This window comes from Chlorocebus sabaeus, chromosome 20 (genome assembly GCF_047675955.1).
Source record: "Chlorocebus sabaeus isolate Y175 chromosome 20, mChlSab1.0.hap1, whole genome shotgun sequence".
In the NCBI taxonomy this organism is placed as follows: domain Eukaryota; kingdom Metazoa; phylum Chordata; class Mammalia; order Primates; family Cercopithecidae; genus Chlorocebus; species Chlorocebus sabaeus.
The window spans coordinates 108,481,275-108,497,088 of NC_132923.1; the positions used below are offsets into that span (position 1 = coordinate 108,481,275).

Consider the following 15,814-nt stretch of genomic DNA (forward strand, 5'->3'; position numbering starts at 1 on the left):
GACAACTGCAATTCTGAAGGGAGTGCAGTTGGCCTGTGGATTTGACAGCTAATATGTATGAGGCCAAAGGTCAGTTCATGTTTTGTGGACAGCAACCCTTTGATAGGGCCATGGGAGTGCCCCTCTTAGCGCTGAGAAGACTGAGGCTCAGAGGCACGGCTTGTCCCAGGTCACACAGCAGAGTTGGGACTCACATCCAGGTTTGTCTCATCCTTCATCATCCATTTGATACCACAAAAGGGGACAAAGCAGGTCCCACGAGCACTAAGACGCTGGTTGAGTTTTGTTTGGGTGAGGGGCTAGGGTGAGGCAGCACACGAGCCTCCAAAGTTTACTCCACCCTTTCCAGGCTGGCATTCTGGAAACCCAGGGCACTGAGGCTGGAGGTCCAGTTGCTCCAGACAACTCTAGTCTCTCTAGTCTTTTATTTATTTATTTATTTATTTTCAGATGGAGTCTCACTCTGTTGCCCAGGCTAGAGTGCAGTGGCAGGATCTCGGCTCACTGCAACCTCTACCTCCTGGGTCCAAGCTATCCTCCCAACTCAGCCTCCCAAGTAGCTGGGATTACAGGCACAACGCCCAGCTAATTTTTGTATTTTTAGTAGAGACAGGGTTTCACCATGTTAGCCAAGGTGGTCTTGAACTCCTGACCTCAAGTGATCTGCCCGCCTCCATCTCCCAAAGCGCTGGGATTATATGTGTGAACCACCATGTCCGGCCCACATGTATTTCTGACCACCTCTAATGTCAGTCTCTCTCCTAGGCTGCAGGCTCCTTGAGGGCAGGGGTGATTATATCCTCAGGGCCTAACTCAGCGCTTGGCTTAAAGTAGAAACTCAAGGCGCAGTGGCTCACATCTGTAATCCCAGCACTTTTGGAGGCTAAGGCGGGTGGATCACTTCATGTCAGGGGTTCAAGACCAGTCTGGCCAACATGATGAAACTCTGTTTTTACTAAAAATACAAAAATTAGCCGGGCATGGTGGCACGTGCCTATAATCCCATCTACTTGGGAGGCTGAGGCAGGAGAATCGCTTGAACCCGGGAGGTGGAGCTTGCAGTGAGCCAAGATCGCATCACTGCACTCTAGCCTGGGTGACAGAGCGAGACTCTGTCTCAAAAAATAATAATAATAATAAGCTCAGTAAATATTTATAGCTAGATGAATTAATGAAAGTGGATAAGTGCTGTTCATTCACCCATCCATTCATTCAGTCAAACAGCATGATGGAACTGGACTTAGGAAGCCAAAGGGTCAGAGAAGCCCATCCCAGCTGATGTTGAAGTTGGGTCTCCAAGGATAAGCGGGATGTGGGAAGGTCAAGGAGAAAGGAGACTCTAGAGAGGCATGAAGCAGCTGGAAATGCAGTCTGACCCCAGCTCTCCCTGAGGACTTTCCGGTCAGCCCACGTGGGCAATGCACTGTCAGCATCTGGCTTCTTGAACTTCCTCCCTCTCCCTGCTCCTACTGTGGGCTGGGATCATGTGTCTGCCTCTGACTGCAGTTAAATCCAGATGTCAGCTGACCTCTGTCACAGATTCACTGTATAACCTGGGGTAAGTTATTTCCCTTCCCTAATCCCTGCTTCCTCTTCTGCTAAATCAGGCAAATCATGGAACCTACCTCAGGGTAGTTCTGTAGGAGCCGCGTGACACAGCAGTTAAGGTTATCTGCATTTGCATTAGAACAGATCTGGGATGGGCCGGGCACCGTGGCTCAGGCCTGTAATCCCAGCGCTTTGGGAGGCTGAGGTGGGTGGATCAGGAGGTCACAACCATCCTGGCCAACATGGTGAAATCCCGTGTCTACTAAAAATATAAAAATTAGCTGGGCGTGATGGTACGCGCCTGTGGTCTTCTGGTTTTTTGACAGCTTTATTGAGGAATAATTGACACATAATAAACTGCACAAGCCTGGGCAACAAAGCAAGACTTCATCTCAAAAAAAAAAAAAAAGTTGAATAATTTTAATTTTAATTTTTTTTTTTTTTTTTTTTGAGACAGAGTCTGGCTCTGTCGCCCAGGCTGGAGTGCAGTGGCCGGATCTCAGCTCACTGCAAGCTCCGCCTCCCGGGTTTATGCCATTCTTCTGCCTCAGCCTCCCAAGTAGCTGGGACTACAGGCGCCCGCCACCTCGCCCGGCTAGTTTTTTTGTATTTTTTAGTAGAGACGGGGTTTCACCGTGTTAGCCAGGATGGTCTCGATCTCCTGACCTCGTGATCCGCCCGTCTCGGCCTCCCAAAGTGCTGGGATTACAGGCTTGAGCCACCGAGCCCGGCCAATTTTTTTTTTTCTTTTGAGACGGTGTCTTGCTCTTGTCGCCCAGGCTGGAGTGTAATGGCTCCATCTTGGCTCACTTCGAACCTCCGCTTCCTGGGTTCAAATGATTCTCCTGCCCCAGCCTCCCAAGTAGCTGGGATTACAGGCGTCCGCCACCATGACCAGCTATTTTTTGTATTTTTAGTAGAGACGGGTTTTCATCATGTTGGCTAGGCTGGACTTGAACTCCTGACCTCAGGTCATCCACCCCCCCTTGGCCTCCCAAAGTGCTGGAATCACAGGTGTGAGCCACCACACCTGGCCTAATTATTAAGCTTTTAGAGCATAAACTACAAAAGAAAAAACTGGCATATTAGACTTCGTAAAAGTTAAAAACTTTTAGCAGGCTGGCTGACAAGTGGAGACCAGACTGTCGGGAGCAACAGCAGGATCTGGGAGATAGGAGACTATTGCTATCATCTGGGTCAAGGATTAGGGTAATATCAGTGGAAGGGGTAAAAAACAGATTATTGATACATTTTAAAGGTAGAGCACACAGGAGTTGCTGATGGCTTGGACACCTGATGTTAGAGAAAGAGAGGAGTCCAGGACCACAGGGCATGCCCCCCAATGACCTGCTAAAGTAGTACCTACTTTTTAAAGTGTAAGCAAGGAAAGTTGGCCTGCACCTGTAGTCCCATCTACCTGGGAGGCTGGGGTGGGAGAATTGCTTGAGCCCAGTTGGTCGAGGCTGCAATGAGCCTTGATCAGGCCACTGCACTCCAGCCTGGGCAACAGAACAAGACCCTGTCTCAAAGAAAAAAGTGTATGTAAGAATAAAAATTAAGCGGAGCGCGGTGACTCACTCCTGTAATCCCAGCACTTTGGGAGGCCGAGACGGGCGGATCACGAGGTCAGGAGATCGAGACCATCCTGGCTAACACGGTGAAACCCCGTTTCTACTAAAAATACAAAAAAACTAGCCGGGCGTAGTGGCGGGCGCCTGTAGTCCCAGCTACTCGGAGGCTGAGGCAGGAGAATGGTGTGAACCCAGGAGACGGAGCTTGCAGTGAGCCGAGATTGGGCCACTGCACTCCAGCCTGGGCAACAGAGCAAGACTCTGTCTCAAAATAAAATAAAATAAAATAAAAATTAATAGATTAGGCACAGGATGGGTGTTTAATTCTCGGCAATCACCACTAAGTTTTCATACTGAGGCTTATTCATTCCATGCACAAAACATTGCGCTATGTGTGGTGCCTGGGGTGGGCTCCAAATTCCAGTCCTCTCCTCGCTTATAGTCCTTGCAATAGCTGTGTGATCCATTCCTAAGTTTCCTTATTTTTATGTATTTATTTATTTATATTTTTGAGACAGAGTCTCGCTCTGTCACCCAGGCTGGAGTGCAGTGGCATGATCTCGGCTCACTGCAACCTCCACCTCCCAAGTTCAAGCGATTCTCCTGCCTCAGCCTCCTGAGTAGCTGGTATTACAGGCGCGCACGATCACGCCCGGCTAATTTTTGTATTTTTAGTAGAGACGGGATTTCACAATGTTGGCCAGGCTGGTCTCAAACTCCTGACCTTGTGATCCGCCCACCTCGGCCTCCCAAAGTGCTGGGATTACAGGCATGAGCCACTGAGCCTGGCCAAGTTTCCTTATTTGTCAGAGCATACACAGGGTTTTTATGAAAACTAGATCAGATAATCAGGCACAGTTTAAATAGCACGCGCTCAGTAAAATTATATATTAGTGAAAGAGACAAGCCTTGAATATAGAAATTGCCTTTCGGGGAGTATGACCCCCTCCCCGAAACCCACTCAGGCGCTGCTCGCTCGCACTCCCACAGAACTCTGAGCAGAGCCCGAGCCCTTTCCCAGCACACGGGGTTCATTTCCAGACTTTGAAAGATATCCCGGAGACAACTCCAGAGGCCAAGGCGGGTCGGCTTCCTGCGTGGGCCCAGTGCCGAGCACTGAAAGGTGAAGGCGCTTCTTCCTGCTCGGAGGAAAGCCTCCAGCGGTTCGCGCTTCGCGGGCTGGGGATGGAAACGCGCGTAGGGCTGGGGAGGTGACGCGCGGACAACGCAGAGGCGAGCAAACTACAATTCCCAGGCAGCTGTGCGCCACGCGCGCGGCCGACTGTCGGGCGTGGCCGCGAGGGGCAGCCTATATAAGCTCTTGTACGCAGTTGCAGCGTCCTTTTACCCCGCCGCAGCCTTGGTGCGGACTCGCCATGTTTAAGGCTCTTCTTACCTCCCTGCAAGCCATAGCCTGCTAGTTGCTGCTACGGGCCCGCACTCGCCGGGGCTTTCTCCCAAGGCCTCGATATGGTGGTGAACGTGGCACGGAGGAGTCGGACCTTCCTTCCCAGTGGGCCCGAGCTCCAGAAGGGACCCTCGGTCTTGAGAGGGGTCGGATCCCGCTGGGGCCGCGCCCTTCTCTCGCTTCGGCCTGCGCAACTCTGCGCTCTGGGCTGACAGGTGAGTGTTGCCGGCAGGCGCCTGGGTTTACGGAAGGGGTTTTGGGACCGGTCTCCTGGGGGATGCGGGGATGAAGCCCTGGGCCTGAAGTGTTTTAATTTGGGGGAGGCCGCATGCTGGTGTCAGGATGGCCTCCAGTTGAATCTATGACAGTTACCAGCTAGGTGATTTTGGGACTAGTGACTGCTCGCGAGGGCTCTGGAGGTCGCCCTCGTGGACACGCTTTTCAGAAGGACGGGTTTTAGGCATTCAGACCCTTGTGTGCATCCCAGCTTGTTGCTTTCAGCCTCGCTAAGTGACTAAGCGACCTTCAGCAAGTCACTTAATCGGTCTAAACCTCTTATCTGTAATAGGCGGATAAAAAGATCCCATCAAGATTGAGAAAAAGCACACCAAATATTGGCACAGCGTGGGCAGTGGGGCCTACAGGATGACTGATTTAGTCAACAGAGATTCCGGCGCACTTCAGCAGGTAGTAATGATGGACAGGTGAGGCTTTAGGTGGCTGCCTTGGGATCTGAATTGCCCCTTGGCCCTTATCGAAGCTGCAGCTGCTTCCGCATAGCTGCTGTGGTCAAAAAGGAGCCCAGAGTGACAGTTTTCCTTGACGGTCGCCGTTCTGTTTGTTGTAACTGATCTGCAACATTTTGGGAAAATACAGTTCCATCATACTTGCTGTCTTTCAGCTGTAGCCCCTGTTTCCACCGACCAGCAGAACGGTTGGGGGTTTGCATGTACAGTTAACCAGCGTAAGATTCCCGTACTGGGAAAATCCAGCTGGGATGTGACACAGCTTAACTGATAGCATCAGTATTCGGACCAAAGGCTGGTTAGATTTGTATCCTTCTGAGGACCAAATGATGGGACCAATAAAATTGTTCTTGACAGTTGTTCTCATTTTGCTGTCCAGATGAAGACTCTCAGATGACAGAAGGTGATCTGTCTGGTGATCGAGGACTCCCGGGGTCACATCAGTGATGAAATGCAGGGGACCTGGTAGGTTTCTTTTGGAGACTGACTGGGGGCTCCCTGGTGGGACAGAACAGCATGTTTCCAAGGGCTGTGGCTGGTGGTAGCCATGGGATCTCCAACTGCATGCAAGAGCAACCTGGAAAGACTTTGACAGCGCAGGTCAGTACAATACCTGCAAGCTGCCACTCAGCTTTCCTATAATGTTTCAGGACCAGGGCTGGAAGCCTTCCACGTGTCAACTTCCAATGTAGATGGGTGTTTTTTTTTTGAGGCGGAGTCTTGCGCTGTCACCCAGGCTGGAGTGCAGTGGCACGATCTTGGCTCAGGCAACCTCCACCTCCCGGGTTCAAGCAATTCTCCTGCCTCAGCCTTCCGAGCATCTGGGATTACAGGTGCCCGCCATCACACCCAGCTAATTTTCTTGTATTTTTAGTATAGATGGGTTTCACCATGTTGGCTAGATTGGTCTTGAACTCCTGACCTCAGGTGATTCGCCCCCTTGGCCTCCCCTCCCAAAGTGCTGGGACTACAGGCATGAACCACCACTCTTGGCCAGTTTAGCTTTCACACTAAGCTTTTTGTTCTGCAGGTTGCCCCCAAGTTTCCTGGCCATGTGTGATCCTGAGGAGGTGAGCTTGTTTCTGGAGCTGTGCTTTAAGGTAAAGTTGATGTGGAACACAGCTTAATCCTCCTCTTCCCTTTCCCATCGGATCTGAACACCGGTCTTGGTGGTCGTAAAAGGAGGAAAAGTAATAGTGAAGCTGGCCTGAATGTTGTAATCTGGTATATGGCATGTGGGCTAGTTTCGGACAGGTTCAGAGATGGCTGGATCTCTGAAATTGTAAAATGAAATATAGGCTAAGGGAAGGATGTGTATGAAGCTCTGGAGGTTGGTATAGTAATAGCATTTGGGAGGGATCTGTCATAGCTTTCTTGCCTCTTAATTAAGGTGTTGTTTTCTTTTAGATTCACGTTACATGCAAAGCTGTCCTCGTGTGACTATGGACCTATGGAGTTGGGTAAGTTAGTGGCCACCCGAAGCTCTGTCAGCTGTAGCTGCAGGTAGTGCTCAGTTGTCGGGGATCCTGTCCTAAGTAGTCAGCCTAATAGAACTATAAGGTTACTTAGGTCTGTGTCCAAGTTTTTTTTGTTTTTTTGTTTTGTTTTGTTTTTGTTTTTTTTTTTTTAAGACGGGGTCTTTCTGTCACCCAGGCTGGAGTGCAGTGGCACGATCTTGGCTCATTGCAAACTCCGTCTCCCAGGTTCAAGTGATTCTTCTGCCTCAGCCTCCTGAGTAGCTGGGACTATAAGCATGCACCACTATGCCTGGCTAACTTTTGTATTTTAAGTAGAGACAGGGTTTTGCCATGTTGCCCAGGGCAGTCTTGAACTCCTGACCCCAAGTGATCTGCCTGCCTTGGCCTACCAAAGTGCTGGGATTACAGGCATTTCAGTAACATTTACATTTGGCCTTCCTCGTGTGCCCTGTTTGTTAGCTGTTCATTACCAGAGGGCAAAGGTGCTTAGAACATGATTTGCCCACCCTGCAAGACCACATATTGCTGGAAGTTGAAGGCAGCAGAGAGCACCGTGGGCCACAAGGCCTGGTAGCCGCAAATGTTCAGTGGTGGCTGGAGCTCATGATGCATTCTTTGGTAGGACTTCAAGGGGTTCCATGTAGCACACACTATTTAGAATGACTGGTCCAGGATGAAACCTAATCTGAGTGGACATCCATGGATGAGAAATGCGGATATGGGACTGAGACCAGCTCCGAGGAAAATGCCTGGGTGTGGGGGAAATCTGGGAATTTCTAACACAATGGCTTATACTTCCTTTGCAGGAGAATCTCTATGGGAAGCAAAAGGCAAGACCCCCGTCATTTTAGGTAGAAACAGCAGCATGCTCTAGGTGTAGATCAATTGAAGATTAATAAAGACTGATAAAAGTATATTTGTGTTTGTATTTTTTTGGTCTCTACAAATCTGGTCTCTTCCTGAGCTGAAGCAATTCACCTCCCAAAGTGAGCCACCATGCCCAGCCCTTTGGAGATTTTTTTTGTGATCTATGATGAATGCTTTGCCTCAAGCAGTAAGCCCCCAAAATTGCTCTAGCACAAAACTAGAATCAGATACAGCTTTTATCATAAGCCCCAGAGGGGCCAGCAAGTATGGGTGCTTCCCCATTCTCCAAAGTTCACATGGAGGAGCTGCCTTCTCCCATATTTTAACTTTCTGAGCGGCTTATCTCCCATATTGATCCTAAAGTGATCCAGCCAGGCCTTGTATATGCAGATACTGAATATACAAAAAAAGATGAAACCCATTCTTGTGAGCATTCTTAGGCCAACTGGCCTGCTCTATCACCCCACCACATCCTACCTCCTAGGGGTGTGCTCCGCCCCTGCTACAGTGCCCTACCTAGCTGCCAGACTCTAAAGTTAGAACAGCAGATACTATAAATACTCCAGAGAGCCTTGATTTACATACCTGAGAAACTTCATTTATATAACTGAGAAACCGGTAACCCAGGCTTTAGTGTGTGGATCATTGCAAACTGCTCATCCCAGTTTTGGGTAACCCCAAACTGTCCTGTGTCCAGGAGTGGATAACTGCCTGGACAAAGGATTCCTGTGAAGGAAAGCAATTAGAACCTTGTTTAAAAGTTGTTCCCGTGGTCTTCAAACTCAAACGGTCAAATGAATGCAGCAGTGTTGTAGAAATACTCATGATCTCCAGAAACAGTCATTAAAATCTTAAAAATCATATTTCCAAAAAGGTTTCACATTTCTTTTTTTTTTTAAAAGGAGTCTCTAATCTCCCTCACATAGTGCAGCCTGGCTTGTCCTTTGGCCTGGCTACATCATGGCAGGGATCTCTGAAGACACTGTGTCCAGGGGCTGCCAGTGACAGTCCATCAGAGCATCATACAGCTCCTCACTCTGTTCCATGAATTCTTTGTTGGCCTCAGTCACATCCAGCTGTGGCATGGGGTCTGGAAAGAAAGCAAGGATCGGGTCAGGGAAGTCTAGGGACAGCTGCAAGGGATCCAGTTCAGTTCCCTTCTCCCAGAACTCTGATCTATGGTAAGGTCCCTATCCTGCCAGTTTCTTTTAGGAAGTGAAACCACTGCCTTGCAGGGTTCTGGGGAAAATGAAAATAGGATTACGTATTTAGAGGATGGAAAAATGGCAGCTGTTAGCCTACATCTATTAAAAGCTACACGTGTGTCTCTAGCCATCATGTATCCTAGATATTCTAGAGGTCTGCTCCTCACTTCAAATTTGGGTTTAGAAGGTCTAATCAAAGTTATTAAGTCCAGAGCATCATCATCTCAGCCGGGCACAGTGGCTCACGCCTGTAATCCCAGCACTTTGGGAGGCCGAGGCAGGCGGATCACAAGGTCAAGAGATCAAGGCCATCCTGGCCAACATAGTGAAACCCCGTGTCTATTAAAAATATAAAAATTAGCTGGACGTGGTGGCAGGCACCTGTAGTCCCAGCTACTCGGGAGGCTGAGGCAGGAGAATCGCTTGAACCCAAGAGGCAGAGGTTGCAGTGAGCTGAGATCATGCCATTGCACTCCAGCCTAGGAGACAGAGCAAGATGCTGTCTCAAAAACAAAAAAATACTCCATCTCAAAAAAAAAAAAATTAGCTGGGCATGGTGACCTATGTCTCTAGTGCCAGCTACTAGGGAGGCTGAGGCAGGAGGATCACTTAAACCTAGGAGGTTAAGCTGGGCACTGTGGCTCATGCCTGTAATCCCAGCACTTTGGGAGGCTGAGGCAGGCGGATCACAAGGTCAGGAGATCAAGACCATCCTGACCAACATGGTGAAACCCCATCTCTACTCAAATACAAAAAATTAGCCAGGTATGGTGGTGCATGCCTGTAGTCCCAGCTACTCGGGAGGCTGAGGCAGGAGAATCACTTGAACACGGGAGGCAGAGGTTGCAGTGAACAGAGATGGCGCCACTGCACTCCAGCCTGGCGACAGAGCAAAGACTCCATCTCAAAAAAAAAAAAAAAAGTCAGGTACGGTGGCTCATGCCTGTAATCCCAGCACTTTGGGAGGCCAAGGTGGGCGGACCACCTGAGGTCGGAAATTCAAGACCAGCCTGACCAACACAGAAACCTCATCTTTATGGGGTTAGAAAAACAGAAATAGAAAATTAGCTGGGCATGGTGGCGCATGCCTGTAATCCCAGCTACTTGGGAGGCTGAGGCAGAAGAATCGCTTGAACCCAGGAGGTGGCGGTTGCAGTGAGCTGAGATCGCGTCATTGCACTCCAGCCTGGGCAATAAGAGTGAGACTCCGTCTCAAAAAAAAAAATCGTAAGATTTAAGCTCCAAGCATTTATAGAGTCTCCAGATAGCAACTGTAAAAAGGCAGACCATGTCCTGCCTGGTGACTACACTCAGTGCAGGTAACAGCTTACGGGAACAGATCAGTGAAGGGGTTAGTCAAGGGCAGGCATTTGTGTGTGGCTCAAGTCGATGGGTACACAAACAATAAAGCATTCTGCCTCACTCTGAAGACAGAGCCTGGAAGACAGCCTATTGAAGCCAAGGGGTAGATGAAGAAGGGTAACAATCCAGTCTGTGCCCTCCTGACTGGGCAGTTATTAAGTTCAATGGGAGTCTTTAATAATGCAGTGGTAGAGCATAAAGTCCAGGGAGAGAGTGTACTGCAGGGATTCTAAGCGCCCCTCCACCTCCTGCTGCTATGTTGCACTTTGCAACTATGTTGAGCTTTTTGTTTTTGTATTTTTGGGGGGATGCAGGGTTGCTCTGTCGCCCAGGCATGTGCAGCCTTATAAACACTGCTCACTGCAGTCTCAACCTCTCAACTCCTGGGGCTCAAGGGATCCTGCCACCTCAGCCTCCTGAATAGCTGGGACTACAGTTGTGTGCTACCATGCCAGGTAATTTTTTGTACTTTTTGTAGAGATGGGGTCTCACTGTGTTGCCCAGGCTGGTCTCGAACTCTGGGGCTCAAGATCAACGTAGCTTTGGGAATCTGAGGCGGGAGGATCTCTTGAGCCCCAGAACTAACTTCTTTATGTCAGCTTTCTAGTCTACAAGACCAGGATAACTGTGGTATTTACTTCTAGATTGTTCTGAAGATTAAATGACTTAATATATGTAAAGTACTTAGAACAGTGACTTGCACATAAAGCCTCAATATCTATTAGCTACTATTACTGATAACTGTTTTTGCCTCAGTATTATTTTCTGTCTAATGAGAAATGGAATGGCATGTATCCATCCTGATAGCTGAGAGACAGCAGTGCATGGCATAAAATACATTGGCTATATAGGCCAGGCATGGTGGCTCACGCCTGTAATCCCAGCACTTTGGGAGGCCGAGGCGGGTGGATTGCTTGAGGTCAGGAGTTTAAGACCAGCCTGACCAACATGGTGAAACTCCGTCTCTATTAAAAATACAAAATTAGCTGGGCATGGTGGCACATGCCTATAATCCCAGCTACTTGGGAGGTTGAGGCAGGAGAATTGCTTGAACCCAGGAGGCGGAGATTGCAGCGAGCTGAGATTGTGCCATTGCACTCCAGCCTGGGCAATAAGGACAAAACTCTGTCTCAAAAAAAAAAAAAAAAAAAAAAAAGGGTCTGGCACGATGGTTCGCATCTGTAATCCCAGCACTGGGAGGCAGAGGTGGGTGGATCACAAGGTCAAAAGATCGAGACTATCCTGGCCAACATGGTGAAACCCCGTCTCTACTAAAAATACAAAAATTAGCTGGGCGTGGTGGCGGGCACCTGTAGTCCCAGCAATTCAGGAGGATGAGGCAGGGGAATCACCTGAACCTGCGAGGTGGAGGTTGCAGTGGGTCGAGATTGTGCCACTACTCTCCAGCCTGGTGACACAGTGAGACTCCATCTCAAGAAAAAGAAAAAAAAAGGATGAAAAAGAGATTGGAAAATTCTAAGGACTTATATATAGATATTATAATGAGGCTACTTATCTCTTTTTTATTTATTTATTTATTTTTTGAGACGGAGTCTCGCTCTGTAGCCCAGGCTGGAGTGCAGTGGCCAGATCTCAGCTCACTGCAATGTCCGCCTCCCGGGTTCACGCCATTCTCCGGCCTCAGCCTCCCGAGTAGCTGGGACTACAGGCGCCCGCCACCTCGCCCGGCTAGTTTTTTGTATTTCTTAGTAGAGACGGGGTTTCACCGTGTTAGCCAGGATGGTCTCGATCTCCTGACCTCGTGATCCACCCGTCTCGGCCTCCGAGGCTACTTATCTCTAGAAAGAAGGCAGTGTCTCCCAGGGGGAAACAACTAGAGACTTGAGTATAAAAAGACCAGACTGTCCCTCAGCAGATCACTTGGGCTTTCTGGGCCACTAGTTCCCCATCTGTGAAGTGGAGCTCCTACGTCCTTCCCAGCCCACCCCACAAGGTCACTACAGTTGGCATCACATGAGAGGACACAAGAAAGTGCTTTAGAACTAGACAAGCTTGTTCATGCCCTAAAAGGGACCTGTTTCCTTTAACGAACATTTTCTTGACAGAAAACATTTTCCCTATGACTTTCTCTTGAAGAATAACCCTCAAAATAGATTTCAAACTTTGAGTCTTTTTGTACCTCAAAAAAAGTTTTGGCCAGGCGCAGTGGCCCATGCCTATAATCCCAGCACTTTGGAAGGCCGAGGCGGGCAGATCACTTGAAACCAGGAGTTCAAGACCAGCCTGGGCAACATGGTGAAACCCTGCCTCTACAAAAAAATAGAAAAAAATAGCCAGGCATGGTGGGGCACAACTGTAGTCACAGCTCACTGAAGCCTCAACCTCCTGGGCTCAAGCAATCCTCCTGCCTCAGCCTCCCCCAAGTAGCTGGAACCACAGGCGTGTGCCACTATGCTTGGCTTTCAGTTTTACTTTCCTTTTTCTTCTGTGAAACTCAGTAAAAATTATAAATACTTGGCTGGGCAGGTGGCTCATGCCTGTAATCAAAGCAATTTGTGAGGCAAGAGGATCACCTGAGGTCAGGAGTTCAAGACCAGCCTGGCCAACATGTTGAAACCCCATCTCTACTAAAAATACAAAAATTAGACAGGCGTGGTGGTGCATGCCTGTAATCCCAGCTACTCAGGAGACTGAGGCAGGAGAATCACTTCAACCTGGGAGGTGGAGGTTGCAGTGAGCTGAGATTGGAGACTGTGCCACTGTACTCCAACCTGGGTGACAGAGCAAGACTCTGTCTCCCCCCAAAAAAGAGACGGGGTCTCGCTACGTTGCCCAGGCTTGTCTCCAAGTTCTAGGCTCAAGCCATCCTCCAACCCACTTTGGCATTCCAAAGACCTTACAGGCTTTAGCCACTGTGCCTAGCCAGTAAACAATTTTTTTTTTTTTTTTTTTTTTGAGATAGAGTTTCACTCTTGTCATCCAGGCTGGAGTGCAATGGAGCATTCGTGGCTCACCGAGACCCCCACCTCCCGGGTTCAAGCGAGTCTCCTGCCTCATCCTCCCAAGGAGCTGGAATTACAGGCATAAGCCACCATGCCTGGCTAATTTTTTTTTTTTTTTTTCAGATGGAGTCTCACTTTGTTGCCCAGGCTGGAGTGCAGTGGCGCGATCTCTGCTCAATGCAAGCTCAGCCTCCCAGGTTCATGCCATTCTCCTGCCTCAGCCTCCTGAGTAGCTGGGACTATAGCCACCCGCCATCATGCCAGGCTAATTTTTTGTATTTTTAGTAGAGATGGGGTTTCACTGTGTTAGCCAGGATGGTCACAATCTCCTGACCTTGTGATCCGCCCACCTTGGCCTCCCAAAACGGTGGGATTACAGGCGTGAGCCACATTGCCTGGCCATGCCTGGCTAATTTTTATTCTTAATAGAGACTGGGTTTCACGGTGTTAGCCAGGGTGGTCTCAAACTCCTGACTTCAGGTGATTTGCCCACTTCAACTTCCCAAAGTGCTGGAATTATAGGCATGAGCCACGGTACTTGGCCCAATAAATTTTTTTTTTTTGTAGAGACGGAGTCTCGCTCTGTCACCAGGCTGGAGTGCAGTGACACCATCTTACCTCACTGCAACCTCCGCCTCCTGGGTTCAAGGGATTCCCCTGCCTCAGCCTCCTGAGTAGCTGGGACTACAGTTGTGCATGCACTTCCACGCCCAGATAATTTTTGTATATATATATATATTTTTTTTTTTTGAGACGGAGTCTTGCTCTGTTGCCCAGGCTGGAGTACAGTGGTACGATCTCGACTCACTGCAACTTCCACCTCACGGGTTCAAGCAATTCTCCTGCCTCAGCCTCCCGAGGAGCTGGGATTATAGGTGCACAACACCACGGCTGGGTAATTTTTGTACTTTTATTGCGGACAGAATTTCACCATGTTGGCCAGGCTGGTCTAGAACTCCCGACCTTAGGTGATCCGCCTGCCGCAGCTTCCCAAAGTGCTGGGAGTACAGGGGTGAGCCACCATGCCTGGCAATTTTTGTATTTTTAGTAGAGATGGGGTTTCACCATGTTGGCCAGGATGATCTCGATCTCTTGACCTCATGATCCACCCTCCTTGACCTCCCAAAGTGCTGGGATTACAGGTGTGAGCCACTGCAAAAGGCCTAAATTTTTTTCTGAGATGGAGTCTCACTCTGTCACCCAGGCTGGAGTGCAGTGGTGCGATCTCAGCTCACTGTAAGCTCCACCTCCCGGATTCACGCCATTCTCCTGCCTCAGCCTCCTGAGTAGCTGGGACTACAGGCACCCACCACCATGCCTGGTTAAATTTTTTTTTTTTGAGACGGAGTCTCGCTCTGTCGCCCAGGCTGGAGTGCAGTGGCCGGATCTCAGCTCACAGCAAGCTCCGCCTCCCGGGTTTACGCCATTCTCCTGCCTCAGCCTCCCGAGTAGCTGGGACTACAGGCGCCCGCCACCTCGCCCGGCTAGTTTTTTGTATTTTTTAGTAGAGACGGGGTTTCACCGTGTTAGCCAGGATAGTCTCGATCTCCTGACCTCGTGATCCGCCCGTCTCGGCCTCCCAAAGTGCTGGGATTACAGGCTTGAGCCACTGCGCCTGGCCAATTTTTTTTATTTTTAGTAGAGACGTTTAGGGTTAGATAGGATGGTCTCAATCTCCTGACCTTGTGATCTGCCCACCTTGGCCTCCCAAAGTGCTGGGATTACAGGTGTGAGCCACTGCACCCGGCCTGGGCCTAAATATTTTTAATTAAAAAATTAATAGGGCTGGGCACAGTGGCTAACGCCTGTAATCCCAACACTTTGGGAGGCCAAAGCGGGTGGATCACGAGGTCAGGAGTTCGAGACCATCCTGGCTAACACAGTGAAACCCCGTCTCTACTAAAAATACAAAAAATTATCTGGGTGTGGTGGCGGGCGCCTGTAGCCCCAGCTACTTGGGAGGCTGAGGCAGGAGAATGGCATGAACCCAGGAGGCGGAGCTTGCAGTGAGCCGAGATTGTGCCACTACACTCCAGCCTGGGTGACAATGCGAAGACCCCAACTCGAAAAAAAAAAAAAAAAAAAAAATTAATAATGGGCTGGGGGCGGTGGCTCACGCCTGTAATCCCAGGACTTTGGGAGGCCGAGGCAGGCAGATCACAAAGTCAAGAGTTTGAGACCAGCCTGGCCAAGATGGTGAAACCCTGTCTCTACTAAGAATACAAAAATTAGCTGGGCATGGTGGCATATGGCTGAAATCCCAGCTCCTTGGAAGGCTGAGGCAGGAGAATCACCTGAACCCGGGAGGCGGAGGTTGCAGTGAGCCGAGATCGCACCACTGCACTCCAGCCTGGGTGACAGAGCAAGACTCTGTCTTAAAAAAAAAATAAAGAAAGAAAAAATTAATAATGGCTATTACTATGTTGCAGGATACGAGGAAATTTTCAATTTCATTATACTTTACTATATTTTCCAAATTTTCCATGCTAACTATGACTTAAAAATCAGGAAAATATGTCATTTAAAATATACTGAAAAACATAAAAAAATAAAAGAAAAAAAGAGTTTTACAAACAGTCAAATAAATAAAAGGTAACAGTATTATTGGCCAGGTGCAATGGCTTACACCTGCAATCCCAGCACTTTGGGAGGCTGAGGTGGGCGGA

At 49.1% G+C, this 15,814-nt stretch overlaps 1 protein-coding gene, 2 long non-coding RNA genes and 4 other non-coding genes across 8 annotated transcripts in view; 6 read left to right on the forward strand and 1 right to left on the reverse strand.

Annotated features, from left to right (window-relative positions):
- Positions 1-4,168: 4,168 nt before the first annotated feature.
- Positions 4,169-5,174, forward strand: LOC140709269 (uncharacterized). The gene is made up of 2 exons (XR_012089741.1): positions 4,169-4,742; positions 5,096-5,174. It is a non-coding gene; the product is annotated as an uncharacterized lncRNA (long non-coding RNA).
- Positions 5,175-5,270: 96 nt separating this feature from the next.
- On the forward strand, positions 5,271-5,405 carry LOC119626446 (small nucleolar RNA SNORA16B/SNORA16A family). Its single transcript, XR_005242608.1, has one exon. It is a non-coding gene; the product is annotated as a small nucleolar RNA SNORA16B/SNORA16A family (small nucleolar RNA).
- Positions 5,406-5,679: 274 nt separating this feature from the next.
- On the forward strand, positions 5,680-7,665 carry LOC103225254 (uncharacterized). The gene is made up of 4 exons (XR_494423.3): positions 5,680-5,738; positions 6,304-6,373; positions 6,681-6,733; positions 7,558-7,665. It is a non-coding gene; the product is annotated as an uncharacterized lncRNA (long non-coding RNA).
- Positions 5,786-5,917, forward strand: LOC119626461 (small nucleolar RNA SNORA44). The gene has a single exon (XR_005242626.1). It is a non-coding gene; the product is annotated as a small nucleolar RNA SNORA44 (small nucleolar RNA).
- On the forward strand, positions 6,400-6,529 carry LOC119626467 (small nucleolar RNA SNORA61). The gene has a single exon (XR_005242631.1). It is a non-coding gene; the product is annotated as a small nucleolar RNA SNORA61 (small nucleolar RNA).
- Positions 7,414-7,487, forward strand: LOC119626483 (small nucleolar RNA SNORD99). The gene has a single exon (XR_005242639.1). It is a non-coding gene; the product is annotated as a small nucleolar RNA SNORD99 (small nucleolar RNA).
- Positions 7,666-8,194: 529 nt separating the features above from the next.
- TRNAU1AP (tRNA selenocysteine 1 associated protein 1) overlaps positions 8,195-15,814 on the reverse strand; it is a 30,034-nt gene continuing 22,414 nt past the window's right edge. For both annotated transcript variants that reach the window (XM_007979763.3, XM_007979765.3), the window contains one exon: positions 8,195-8,708. In XM_007979763.3, the coding sequence (XP_007977954.1) occupies positions 8,572-8,708 (137 nt within the window). In that variant the 3' untranslated portion in view covers positions 8,195-8,571. The remainder of the gene's footprint in view (positions 8,709-15,814) is intronic.